The sequence below is a fragment of the Cebus imitator genome, unplaced genomic scaffold (assembly GCF_001604975.1).
Source record: "Cebus imitator isolate Cc_AM_T3 unplaced genomic scaffold, Cebus_imitator-1.0 Scaffold577, whole genome shotgun sequence".
NCBI lineage: Eukaryota > Metazoa > Chordata > Mammalia > Primates > Cebidae > Cebus > Cebus imitator.
In genome coordinates, this window is record NW_016107892.1 from 437743 (window position 1) to 452131 (window position 14389).

The window sequence follows — 14389 nt, forward strand, 5'->3', positions numbered from 1 at the left end:
CACAAGTGTGTGGCGTGTTGGGCTATCAGATCACTCAAATGTCAATCAACCACGGCCACGCAGGTGTTTTACAGTCCCTTCCTTGTGCCCCAGAGCCATCTGTCCCTCTCCTCCATTGTTTCTTTTTTTAGATCGTTTGATTTCAGTAGCAGAGATGTTTCTTCTGAGCTCTACATATGGCCCTTGAAAATTAATTTTAAGGGTATAATAAAACACACAATATTCCACATGCAAATGAGCAAGTGGATGACTCAAATAAACACACGTCATTCCCTATTTTGAATAGAAAACAGAATTTAGAGGCTGGGCACAGTGGCTCAAGCCTGTAATCCCAGCAGTTTGGGAGGCTGAGCTAGGCGGATCACTTGAGGCCAGGAGTTTAAGATCAACCTGGCCAAATGGTGAAACCTCCTCTAATAAAAATACAAAAGTACCCAGACATGATGCTGCATGCCTGTAGTTCCAGCTACTTGGGAAGCTGAGGCAGAAGGATGGCATAAGCTCGGGAGGAGGTTACAGTGGGCAAAGATTGTACCAGTGCCCTCCATCCTGGGCAAGAGAGAGAGATTTTATCTCTAGCAAACAAACAAGAATTTAGGACCAGGCACAACAGCTCACATCTACAATCTTAGTGCTTTGGGAGGCCACGGCAGGATGACTGCTTGACGTCAGTTCAAGACCAGCCTGGGCAACAGAGAAACCCTGTCGCTACAAAAATTTAAAAATTCACCTGTAGTCTCCACTACTCTGGAGGCTGACATGGATCGCTTGAGCCTAGGAGTTCAAACCCCAGTGAGCTATAATCACTCCACCGCACTCCAGCCTAGACAAGACTGTCTCTAGTAAAAACTAAAAAAATTAAAAATAAAACAGAATTTAGGAATTTAAAAAATTTTGAAAGCCAGGTTGTTTCCATCTGAACGCTCAAGAAAGGCATCAGCGTGGGAACAGCACACATTCTGGGGACCAGCACTCTCCCTGTGAGACAAGCCTTTTCCAATGCTGGCAGCTGTCTCGCTAGCAAAACATTTATACTAACCAAGAAAAGCAACACACCAACTAGAACCCCCTTCCTCCAAAGGAAGGCTATCCTTGGCAAGAGATCTTCCAAAGGAAACAACTACGGAACCTCTGCCCGTAATGTCAGGGGAAAGCTGAGGCAACTAAAAACTTTTCAGTCCTAGGATCTAAGTCACAAGGACTTAGCAAAAGAACAGGATGGAAGCAAACCCAAGGGTACCCCTTCTGAGTTCTGCAGCAGCAGATTTGCAAGTGGATTTTGCAAGGCTGGAGAGAGGTCCCTAAGTACCTGGTTGCTCAATCAAACCACGTTAAGTCAATCAGGTCCCTTAACAATTACAAAGATAGGACCTGGCATTGAGCCACATCCAATCAATACATTTTGAACTTTTGTAGGCCCTGCAGCAACAGCTATGAAAATTCCTTTCCATATTCCATCCCAATTCCTTGCCCTAGCCCTACCTCTTACAGAGAACCAGCAAACTGATGGGCAGACTTCCAGAGGAAGCTCAGTGGTTAACAACTCGATTCCACAGAAATTAGGTTTTCCTTTCTTACATAACCACCCCCTACCAACTGTGTGGAGTGGATGTATTTCAGTCAAACCTGAGTTAGAAAAGAGGTGAGAAGCTGCTCAAGTATCTATGCTGACTTCCTCAGATGACTTGCGTGTCAACATCACAAAATTTGACACAATGGATTTAGGGCCATAGGAAGAAATGAGCCCTGAAATTAGGTTTTCCAAATCTAATTCAGAACTACTGTCTACTATGCAAATCCATGAGCTAAGTGAGAACAAAACATGACATTTAGGGACTCGATTTCTAGCAAAACCTGGGTCTCTTTTTACTGATCTAAAACCTAATCATGATTCAAGATACTTAGTTCTAGGAGACAGTGTCAGGAACCCTCTGCACTGGGCTCTGGGAGGTTCAGATTGTATCTCATCACTACCATTCCTGATTCTAACCCAGTGCTCAGTGGATATGCTCAATTTAGGTGGCTGAACACACATTTTACTTTGTGCAGTACTGAGAACAGTGAGCTCGTTTCTCCAGGTTCAAGTTACAAGGACAGCCAGGAAGACAAGGGCTTCCCACGCAACTAAGCAGGAGAAATTCTTAGGGGTAGGCTGGAACGTTTCTGGAACTGGGCCTCTTCCAGCAGACAGGCTCTCATTATGCCCTAAAGGCCCTCAGGAACCCAGCTGAGATGGGTGCTGCAGAAAACGGGCCCACATATACACCATTCCCACGGGCAGGGGTGTATCTGGGTTCTTCTATCCTGACCCTTCCTATGGTCCTATGGAGCCAAGGATCTCTTCTGGTGCTGTGTCAGTAAAACGAGCACCTGTTAAGACTCCCCAGCTGGAATTCATGCTAAAATCCCCATACTAAAATCCTCAGGGTAGAAGGAAGCTAAAACAGAGAAAGAATCAGCCACCCTTCCTCAATATCCAATGGGAAGAGGGGTGGCTATCCACATGGTTATCGAGCCCATGTTTCATCAACACAGCAAAAAGAACCAGGAAAAACCAGAAATCACCACAGACCTAGGAGTGGGGAGCCACAGAGTGCTCCAAGTAGCATCTGAAGGAAGGAGTCTACTCGGTTCTTCCTGCTCTAACTTGGGCTCAAACCTCCCACCTACATCCTAATTTTCAGAAAAAGACACATGGACGCTAGTCACCTTAAAAACTAGGTTTCTATTTCTGGTTAGATTCTAGAGTGGCAGAACTCAGGATTGAAACCAACCCAGTCCTACCATAGCCTGCCTTCCTTCCTCCCAGAGATAACATTGTACAAAACTTTATTTACAGGAAAACCAGTTAAAAATTACGGGTGTGTGCAAAAGTAGACAAGAGAGCCAGACATATCAATGTAGGGACGGCTTTGGGGAATAGGGGCATTGTGTTCCACACTGGAGCCTGGGGTCATGTATCATGTACTAGGTTGGGAGAAGTATAGCAAATCTCAGTGCCAATTTGTGGGGAAGCCAGTCATTCCAGGAGAAGGGGTGAGGGGAAAGAACTGTTGGCTTTCAAAATGCAGTCTTGATTATCCAGTTACCCCCCTACGACATGGCAGAAGCCGGGTGGCAGCGATGGTGGTGGGGGAAACGAAACACACAGTCCCTGGCATGCCCCACGGGGAAAGGAGGGCTCAGAAGGCATAGCGGGTCCGGATATCCTCGAGTTTCTTGGACACCTCGGGTGGGGTTCGGTCCAGTTCTTCAGAGACGTTCTTTTGTTTGTTGGGTTCCATGGAATTGAACTGCTCACACAGGTCTCCATCAATCACATTCTAAGATACGGAGAAAGGAGAAGAAAAATAAGTGAGATGCCCAAAGAAAATGGCACTCACTAAGGCAGCAATTGTAGGAAAAGTTGATTTAGTTTTTGAAACAGTGTCTTACCCTATCATCCAGGTTGCAGTGCTATGGGACAGTCATAGCTCACTGCACTCTCAAACTCTGGGGTCAGCCTCCCAACCGGCTGGGACCACAAACGTGTGCCATCACGCCCAGCCAGGGAATGCTTTTTATTCTCTACCTGATACCTGAGCACCACTTGTAGAGCCAGGAACACTAACTAAGTTGACTCTTGGTACTCAGAGTTCAGAATGGCAGAAGCAGGTGAAGCTTTTGCTCTGGCTGTGGTCTGCCGTAAGGGGAGCTGCCCTCCCTGGTATTATTCCCATCAATACATTCACACCCTGTATTGCTCCTTTACCCACGATCTCCCTTTTCAGCTCAGATTCCCCCAACTTACCTTCACAGGGAAGTAGTAGGAACGAAAGCTGAGGTGGTCCCGCCCACAGAGAGGGGGATGTTCAGATCGCAGGTGCATTTCCACATGCTGGAAGAAGTCATGGTCCTGGAAGAAGAAACAAAAAAGACTGTCACTGAGAAGTGATTTCAACTATAGTTTCTACAAGCACAAGGAACAGACAAGCTACTGATTTTTACCACACAAACACATAGGAAATATCTAATCACTTTCTGATAATCACAGGTTTTTCTGCTACAACAGGATAGTTAAAACCCAAAAGGAGACCTCATGTCATCTGCAGTGCAAGAAAGAATGCCACACAAAAAGGGTTTGTGAGGTCAGATTCCCAATCCCAGCTTCCGTGTCTGGAACAAAACATGCCAAACTCTGCCAAACCTCAAGTTGATGATGTGTGCCTCTGCAGGCATCATCCCATCAATACCATCAATCCTAGTCTGTAGAGTTAGGTTCTAGAGTTTTAGGCTCAGACTAACCATGTAAACTTACACTGGACTGAAGCAAACGCCTAGTACAGTATAAAAACAAATGGCCTTCCCCAGGTGTGGGGGAATCAAGATTCCTATCTCCCCAAGAACTTCTGTCACTTTATAATTTCCAGAACATTATTCATTATATGTGAGGACAAATAAATTTGACCTCTTAGGTAGATTCAACACCAAGAAACAACCTTAAAAGCCAAGGCCAGAGCAATGTGGGCACTCTTACCTCATGAGACGTGAATGGCACAAGGATGCCAATTCCTCCTGACAAGGTGGTATAGACAAGTGATTCTGAGCCTCCAGGGATCAGCGTGGTCTTCTGTAAGGACAGTACTGTCTCCCCGACGTGGTAGTTCATGATCACCTCTGCCTGTGAGTCAGAAACAGATTAGTGACTGTGTGTGCCCTCAGTAGCCTCCCTGGACTCCCAGGAGCAAGCAGTGCTCCCAAAGGCACATTTCACCATCTATTAACATCCAAAATTATTATAGAGACCAAGGTGGGAGGACTGCTTGAGCCCAGGATTTCGAGATCAGCCTGGGCAACACAGTGAGGCCTCATATACCCACACCCACAAAATTTACCAGATTTGGGGGCATGTACTGTACTCCCAGCTACTCAGAAGGCTGAGGGGGAAGGATCACTTGAGCCCTGGATGCGGAAGCTGCAGTGATCTGTGATTGCACCACTGCACTCCAGCCCAGGTGACAGAGTGAGACCCAAAAATTACTGAAACCTAAAAATACTTTAAAATTCTCTCATTTACTTAAAGCTTAATACCTCACAAAACATGCTAAAGTTACTGTTCATCATTTCTTAAACAATAAGAACCATTTTGTTAAATTTATCAAGTTGTCATAAAAAAAAGGAAGATACAAAACAATTATAAACTAGCAATTACTAGGCTTGTCCTCTAAAAGAGATCTCTCCAAAAGTCCAAAGATGCTCTATTAAAGCAGCGCATGCCTACAGGAGATAGTAAAGCCCGGGACAAACCTCAGAGCAGAGGACTAGGAATGGACCCTCTCTAAGGAATTCACTATCCTCCAAGGACATTTTTGCAGATGGGTAAGAAAGGACTATGGATGGAGGGCACTCAGCACAGTCATGTGCACTGTGAATAATTCACCAAAGGCAATTTCTTCAGTGAGGGCAACAGGAAAAGGCACTAAGCAGCGCGCTCCCTACGGCCCATTCTGCAATCTTACCTTCTGGGAGGCCCCATTGAGCAAACCACGGTCCCACAGAGCTTTGTTTCCCGTAGGGTCTTCATCCACTTCATCGTTGGTGTTGGGTGGGAGCCTCACCTACAAGGAAGTAACACAAGTCACAGTGTTGGGGCCAGGACCTGCTCACCTGGGTCTCCAGGCAACATGTCTGGCCCAGGTTCTTGCAGGTCAGCCACAGGGGCAGTGCCTAGGCAGGGGCCTGAGCCCACGTGTACTATACCTGCTCTGGTGGGCAGGAGCTTTGTCTTAAGAACAAGAAACTTGGCCCGGGCGTGGTGGCTCAAGCCTGTAATCCCAGCACTTTGGGAGGCCGAGGCGGGTGGATCACGAGGTCAAGAGATCGAGACCATCCTGGTCAACATGGTGAAACCCCGTCTCTACCAAAAATACAAAAAATTAGCTGGGCATGGTGGCATGTGCCTGTAATCCCAGCTACTCAGGAGGTTGAGGCAGGAGAATTGCCTGAACCCAGGAGGCGGAGGTTGCAGTGAGCCGAGATCGCGCCATTGCACTCCAGCCTGGGTAACAAGAGCGAAACTCCGTCTCAAAAAAAAAAGAACAAGAAACTCAAAAGAATCAACCCATGAGCAAGGGTTTATTTAACACAGCTAAGAGTAAAAGCAAAACCACACAACATAAGAGACACTCCAAAGTTCTTATAAAACATGAAAAGAAATATAGCCATTAGCTCAAACTAAACCTATCATTATTAAATCATGTTCAATAAGGAGAAGGGAGATAAACCACAAAGAAAAATCCAAAGACTAGTAAGAAGGCTTAAAGGACAGACTGTTTGTACAGTTAGATTTGGTAGAATGGAATTTTATACCCCTTAGTACTTCTCAGGTTGGGGATCATGATCCTGTGTCCTTGGCTTTACCTACAACAACAAACTGAGCCAGCTTTCCTACACATCACTGTAATCCAAGTTAACAACTTCAACTCACCACACATATGTTGCCAAACTTGTCTGCCCCAGCCACAGTGTCATAGTCCAGGAGGCTGGCTGTAGTGACCCATCGGGGGTAGGTGTCATCAGCAAAGATGATAAGCTGGTTTTCATTACGCTTGTAGCGAACCCAGATAAAACTTTCTTGGACGTCAGATACAATTACCCTATGTCCAATAGTCTGGATCCCAGAGATATAATTGGCAATATGCTGGGAAAAACAAGGACAATAGTGGGTGCAACCTTGGGGTTCAGAACCCAAAGTCCAGTTTTCCAAATGACATATACAGGGTCAGCAGAACAGCAAATATCAGAGAACATCAGTCAGGAATGAATTCTAGAATAAATTCTAGGTGGGAAAAAAAGCCAAATAGCTTTTTATATAGTACAAACATATGCCTAACTCTCACAGTTACATTCCTCATAGAAGCTAGAGGCTGGGTGCGGTGGCTCACACCTATAATCCTAGCACTTTGGGAGGCCAAGGAGGGTGGATCACTTGAGGTCAGGAGTTTGAGACCAGCCTGACCAACCTGGTGAAACCCCATCTCTACTAAAAATACAAAAATAGCCAGGTGTGGTGGTGCACCTCTGTAATCCCAGCAACTCAGGAGGCTGAGGCAGGAGAATCGCTTGAACCCAGGAGGCGGAGGTTGCAGTGAGCCAAGATTGCGTCACTGCACTAAAGCCTGGGTGACAGAGTGAAACTCCATCTCAAAAANAAAAAAAAAAAAAAAAAAAAAAAAAAAAAAAAAAAGCTAGCAAGATAGAAAGCTGGTTCTTGCTTCTTGCTTGATAAATTAAGAAATGAGATCCTTCTACTCCTGCTCCTCTCAAAACTCAAGGGCCAGCTGGGTGCAGTGGTTCACATCTGTAATTCCGCACTTTGGGAGGTCAAGCCAAACAGATCATGAGGTCAGGAGTTCAAGACCAGCCTGGCCAGCATGGCAAAACCCGGTCTCTACTAAAGATACAAAAAATTAGCCGGACGTGGTGGCACATGCCTGTAATCCCAGCTTCTTGGGAGGCTGAGGCAGGAGAATCGCTTGAACCCAGGAGGTGGAGGCTGCAGTGAGCCAAAATAGCACAACCGCGCTCCAGCCGGGGCAACAGGGCGAGACAAAAAAACAAAAAAACCCTAGGGCCTAATTCTGAAGCTGGAATTAGGGCAACACAGTAAGTCCAAATAAAGATAAGATTTTAAAAATCAATGCCCACAACCCCACCAATGCCTCCCCCCTTGACAGGTGAGCTAGATCTCAGCACCAATGCTAGCACATTTACCTTATTCTCACACTTTCGGAGTAACTTCTTCTTTCCCAGGTCATAGACACGCAACAGCTTCCCCACACCAATCAACACCCTCCCCTGGAATGGGGCAATGGCAGCAGGGACCTCTTCCACTGGAGTCTACAGAGGAAAAGCAGTTAATGCAGCTATTACAACAGCCAGCCAGCCACAGGTCCCGCCCCTCTGCCCAGAAATAGCTCCTTCCACAGGAGCCTATCAATACCAGTGATCTTATTTTGCTCATTAGAGAAATAAAACACATATACAGTAGCTTCTAATGAATCAGGGTATTGGGGTGAACAGGTCCCATATATATGCTGCATTTCACCCAGCAGAGGGATCAATGCTATAAGTAACAAGGAAGTTTTGGTACCTGATGACTGCTGCCCAGAGACTGTGCTCGGTTTAACTGGCCTCCTAACAGTAAAGCCTGAGCATCTAAGAAGGGACTGTCATTTGTGGAGGGACAGGAAAGAAACGCTAGTAAAAAGTGACATTTTTTTTTTTTTTTTTGAAACAGGGTCTCACTGTCGCTCAGACTGGAGTGCTGTGGCAGGCACAACCATGGCTCATCGTAGCCTGGACTTCCTGGGCTCAGGTGATCCTCCCACTTCAGTCTCCCAAGTAGCTGGGACTACAGGCATGCACCACCATGCCCGACTAATTATCTGTATTTTTTTGCAGAAATTGGGTTTCACCACATTGCCCAGGCTGGTCTCAAACTCTTGGGCTCAAGAGATCTGCTCAACTCAGCCTCCCAAAGCACTGGGATTACAAGAGTGAGCCACCACACCCAGCCTAGAGACATCGTACTTGTAAAGGAGACACAAATTTAACAAGCAAGAGTGTCTATGAAGTATTTCCTAGAGGATACTCCTCTTATGGTAGGGTTGAAGGAATCCACATGCTGTCACTGTGGAGAGGAGAATATTCTTTTTATTTTAAAAATTACGGTAAAAGAGACATAATATAAAGTTTAGCATCTTAATCTTTTTTTCGTTTTCTGAGATGGAGTCTCACTCTTGTCACCCAGGCTAGAGTGCAGTGGCACAATCTCGGCTCATTGCCAACCTCTGCCTCCTGGGTTCGAACAACTCTCCTGCCTCAGCCTCCCGAGTAGCTGGGATTACAGGCGCCCACCGCCACACCTAGCTGACTTTATGTATTTTTAGTAGAGATAGGATTTCACCATGTTGGCCAGGCTGGTCTCGAACTCCTGACCTCAGGGACAGTCTGCCCACTTCAGCCTCCCAAAGTGCTGGGATTACAGACATGAGCCATGGCGCCCAGCCAATCATTTTTAACTATACACTTCAGTGGCATTAAGCACATTTACTGTTGTGTAACCATCATGTCCAGAATTTTTTTCATCTTCCCAAACTGAAACTCTGTACCCATTAAAAGTAACTTCATTTATCTTTTTTCTGGGAACGCAGGTGGAAAAGATTTTTTTTTTTTTTGAGACAGAATCTTAACTCTGTCGCCGAGGCTGGAGTGCTGGACAGATCACTACAACCTTTGCCTCCCGAGTTCAAGCAATTCTCCTGCCTCAGCTCTCCAAGTAGCTAGCTAAAGATTATAGGCACCCGCCACCACACCTGGCTGATTTTTGTATTTTTAGTAGAGATGGGGTTTCACCATGTTGGCCACACCAGTCTGGAACTCCTGACCTCAGGTGATCCGCCCAGCTCAGCCTCCCAAAGTGCTGGGATTACAGGCATGCGCCACAATGCCAGGCCAGAATTTTAATTCATTAAACTGCTGAATTTTGGTCACAAATTCTTGCCTGCTTAAGACAGTAAACAAGGGGCTCATTAAGTATGCATCTATCTCCCCATTATGACTAGGCAGCACAAAGGCTTCCTATGGAACACATAGGCAATCACTGTAGCTAGAAGGCCCCAGCATTTTCCGTGTGCTGGAAAGAGATGGTCACCAAAAGACTTGACCTATAATATAAGCAAAGTGGGAGAATTCAATAGGACTTAAGAACTAGGAGAACCACTGGCTGATTCCTACCTTGTGCAAAAACTCCAGTTTTTCCCCATTGTTCACAAGCTTGTAAGTATAGACAAAGCCCCCTGCCACAGATCGGGGGTTCAGTATCAAGTCCTTGGCCACACCAACCAGCACATACCAGTCTTCACCAGTGTTGGAGAACCTGCACACAGCCACACTACACACAGAGGAAGAAGCAAGAGTCACAGGCCTTAGTGAAAACCCACAGAGCTCCTGTTCCAGTCTACCAAACCCTGGACTGTCCTGGGCTCCTTACCTAAAAGCTGCCTCATTCTGTTCCAGCTGGACAAGGTCCAGTGTGTTCCCCTGAATGGGATTCATCACCCGGATCACAGAGGCCCACTGCCCATTGCCAGCCTTGGGAGCGCCAAAGATGGATTCAGGGAGGTTTTCGTTGAGGAATGCTGCTGCCATCTCTGCGGCCAGCTCCCGCTCATCTTCCCCTGCTGCTTCCACCATTTCCTAAACCCCAAAAAAACAAATAACTGAGTTGGCGTGCTCAGATTTGGGGCTGGCTGAGAAGAGGATAGGTAGTAAGAACACTCCAGGGGCCTCTTAATACATAAAGCAGCAAAGTCTGTCATCCCAACCAGGATTTCCCAAAATGAAGATTAAAGGGAAAAGTATACCAACTAGAGAAGACGGAAGATCACAAAAAGGAAATCCAGACATTGCTAGTTACATATTAGTAGAAAACACCAAAAACAGCTGTGACAAATATTGGACTAATGGTCTGAGAAAAATGACAATGGAAACCCCATTTTTCTATCCAACCCATCTGATTTCCCTTGCTAAGACTACTCTGTCTCCATTCTTTCAGGCTGGATCCAGTTCTACATGGTTGTAGCTACTTGGTTTTAGCTAGGAAATGAATTGTAGAAAGAGCTGGTGTTGTGGAGAAAATGAAAGCTGTCTCCTTTGGGCCCAAATCCAGGAAACAGTCTATTTTGGAAGCTCAAGAACTAAAGAATTCTGTTTTAGAAGGGAACTTAATTGTGAATAAATGGAGGTCACAGTATAGTCCTGGGTTAAAAGAAAGGCTCTAAAATGAAGTACTTTGGGGCAAAGGCCTCTGCTTAAAGAAGCTGAAAGCAGCCTAGATCTTTAAAAACATAGTATGTTTTTTTATAAGAATATAATAACAGCAACAGGAGTTTAAACTTTTAATAGTCTCATTTCCAAAGCACCACTGGTATGCAGTGGCATGATCATAGCTCCCTGTAGCCTTGAACTCCTGGGCTCAAGTGATCCTCCTGCCTCAGCCTCCCAAATAGCTGGAACTACAGGTGTGAGCCACCACACCAAGCTAACTTTAAAATATTTTTAATAGAAGTGCGTTTTTGCTATGTTGCCCAGGCTTATCTCGAGCTAGTGGCCTCAAGCAATCCTCCCACCTCAGCCTCCCCAAGTGCTGGAAGGTTTAAACTTTTCAACCTAATTTCACATATCTTCTAACAGAACCCCTGAACAGCAGTCTCATTACCTCTGCCATCTGCTGCTTTCTCTGAGCTTTTGTGGCCTCAGTGTAGGCATTGTGGTCCGTTTCAATGATAATAAGATTGTTACTCTCAGGGTGGATGACAAATTTTCTGGGTGTGTACTGCAGTGGGAAGGCTACTTGATTGAAGACAGCACCAAGCTTCTCTAATGCCAAAATCCTGTGACAAAAAGCAAGGCAGTCATTTAATACTCCTCAGAACCTAGAAATTGGATGTTGAAATAGACTTTGAGCAGTCAGCAAACACATTAATCCCTGAAGCTCTAATGTTGGCATTAGGCAACATTAAACAACGATCTCCTAATCTAGAAGATTCTGCGCTGCAGACAAAGAGATCCAAGAAGGGCCTTCCCATTTGGCAACACCCTACCACAATTATGGTAATTCTAGTTCCTACCAATGAAACACAAACAATTGTCAAAAAACTTTTTTTTAAATCACTCCAATGATAATAAAGAGTACCAATTCCAAATTTGTTGTGAAACACTGCAATTACCTGAACATATATGGTATTTGTAGTGACTGTGCTTCACGGTTTAGGAAAACTATGTCAATGCAAGAGACAGAAACAAGGGACCTAAAAATTTCTGTCAAATTGGACAGAGATGCACACATAAGACAAACTATGTGCAAAATGAGCAGAACCCAGGTACTCTAAAAAATATAGTTACCTGGCTGGGTGCAGTGGCTCACGCCTGTAATCCCAGCACTTTGGGAGGCCAAGGTGGGCGGATTACGAGGTCAGGAGTTCAAGATCAGCCTGACCAACATGGTGAAACCCATACCTACTAAATATACAAAAATTAGCTGGGTGTGGTGGCATGTGCCTGTAATCCTAGCTACCCAGGAGACTTGAGGCAGGAGAATCACATGAACTCTCTATAGTTACCTGCTCTCTAATGATGGAGTTTTATTTGTAGTTTATTCTCAACATTAAAAAAAGTAGAGGCTGGGCATGGTGGCTCACACCTGCAATCCCAACACTTTGGGAGGCTGAGGTGAGCAGATCACCTAAGGCTAGGAGTTCAAGACCAGCCTGGGCAACACTGAAACACCAACTCTACTAAAAATAATAATAGGAAGAAAAAAAGCTGGGTGTGGTGGTGCATGCCTATATTCCCAGCTACTTGGGAGGCTGAGGTGGGAGGGTCTGTTGAGCCCAGGAGCTCGAGACCAGCCTGGGCATCATGGTGAAATCCCATCTCTATAAATAAAACAAAAATTAGCTGGGCATCATGGCATGTGCCTATAGTCCCAGCTACTTGTTGAGGCAAAAACAGCTTGAGCCCAGGAAGTTGGGGCTGTAGTGAGCCATGATCACACCACTGCACTCCAACCTGTACAACAAACAAAGTAAGACCTAATCTCAAAAAATAAATTTAAAAATGAAAATAATTAAATTTTAAAAATAAACAAACTGCTCCCAAGAATTCTGCTTTTATTTGTCTCAAACAGTCATCTTCCCTAATTTAGTTTTAGGGGGAAGTAAGTTCTGTTGCTAGGAAATCTAAAAATCTGTAGGGATTGTCTAAATCTATAGCAATTCAGGAGTTAGGGACCACAGATGAGGCTGTAAGACTGGGCTTAAAAAACAAGGAAAACATTGACAGGCAAGTATATACATGGGTGAAGCATTCTAGCACACGCAGAGATACATACAAAGATGACGGAAAGAAAAAGGACAATGACCAAGAAAAGACCCTGAAAGCTGTTGCAAAGAAATTTTGGGAGCTCATTTGATAAGCAATAGTGATTAATCTATCAAGAGGCCAGTTTCATTATGAATAGCCAATAGTTATAACCAGGATGTGCACATCTTTGGTGGCCTAAGTTTAAAAGCCCCCCAAAACTTAAGGAAGCCAAACTGACTGGGTTATTTCAGGTTATTTTCCATCTCGCAAGGAATATTACATACAGTGCTCAAACTTCACATCAATATTACCAGGAAGAACAATTTTGTCAACTTGAAAAAGGTCTAAATAACTTATATGTTGGTTAAAATTTAAGATTTAACACTGCAAACGACAAGAGTAAGAAAGGTTATCAATGCAGTGATCCAGTACTTGTTCTAAAACTAATCCAATGGCAATGCCCTTTCTCTAGAAAATAAAAATCTGAAATCTCAGGAAGACTGGACTGTACTGCTAAGTATTGAAGCTTGGTCGTGAAAGTCTTAACAGAAGCTATAACACCAAAACTTGGCTTCCAGGTACTAAAATCCTGAGCCAAATGAAGGTTTCAATTGTAACACACAAGTCTCATGGTAAAGTCAGTTCTCTGGCACCTCTTCACAGCCTCCTCCAACACTCTGGCAGAACTAGTCTGAGACCTTGGCAGAAAGGGTTCCTGCTGGGCTTGAAACACGGACTCACTCACCGCAGGGTGTTGGTGGAGATGGCCACAATGCCCTCGGGACACTGTTCCGAGGCAAAGCCCGATGCAAATTCCAGTGTCTCATAAGACAAAGGGGTGAGATGGAAGCGAGATTGGTAAGAATAGCTCAACCATGAGCGGCTTGACATGGCCAATACCTGAGGGGAAACACACAGCTCCACTAAGTTTGGGAAAAAACACAAGCATGGTAAGCTGACCAAAAACCCTATCCCTAAATTTCAGTGCAGAGTATCCTAAGATATTCTGGAAATCTAACAGGCTATCTTAAGAAAAAGAGGGTTAGAAAGAGGCAGTGTTGCTGAGCATATACGAAAGGCATGAGCTACGAGCCATGATCTAAACAAACCACATCATCTCTCTTAGCCTGCTTCCACATTTGTAAAATGAAAATAGTGCCACAAGGCTAGACAGCTCCAAGCATTAAACGGAATGAAGGCCAGGCACGGCGGCTCACGCCTGTAACCCACTTTGGGAGGCTCAGGCAGGCAGATCCCCTGAGGTCAGGAGTTTATGAGACCAGCCTGGGCAACACAGTGAAACCTCATCTCTACTAAAAATATAAAAATTAGCTGGGCATGATGGCGAGTGCCTGTAATCTCAGCTACTGGGGAGGCTGAGGCAGGAGGATCACTTGAACCAGGGAGCCAGAGTTTACCGTGAGCTGGAGTTTGCAGTGAGCCAAGATAGCACCACTGCACTCCAGCCTGGGCAACAGAGTGC

At 45.1% G+C, this 14389-nt stretch overlaps 1 protein-coding gene across 1 annotated transcript in view; it reads right to left on the reverse strand.

Moving 5' to 3' along the window:
• Positions 1–2705: 2705 nt before the first annotated feature.
• Positions 2706–14389, reverse strand: part of SF3B3 (splicing factor 3b subunit 3) — a 52901-nt gene continuing 41217 nt past the window's right edge. The window contains exons 17-26 of the mRNA XM_017516273.2: positions 13652–13806; positions 11261–11435; positions 10034–10239; positions 9778–9934; positions 7753–7878; positions 6467–6679; positions 5499–5597; positions 4517–4660; positions 3791–3895; positions 2706–3323 (exon numbers count right to left, since the gene is read on the reverse strand). Coding sequence (XP_017371762.1) covers positions 3183–3323; positions 3791–3895; positions 4517–4660; positions 5499–5597; positions 6467–6679; positions 7753–7878; positions 9778–9934; positions 10034–10239; positions 11261–11435; positions 13652–13806 — 1521 coding nt within the window. The 3' untranslated portion in view covers positions 2706–3182. The remainder of the gene's footprint in view (positions 3324–3790; positions 3896–4516; positions 4661–5498; positions 5598–6466; positions 6680–7752; positions 7879–9777; positions 9935–10033; positions 10240–11260; positions 11436–13651; positions 13807–14389) is intronic.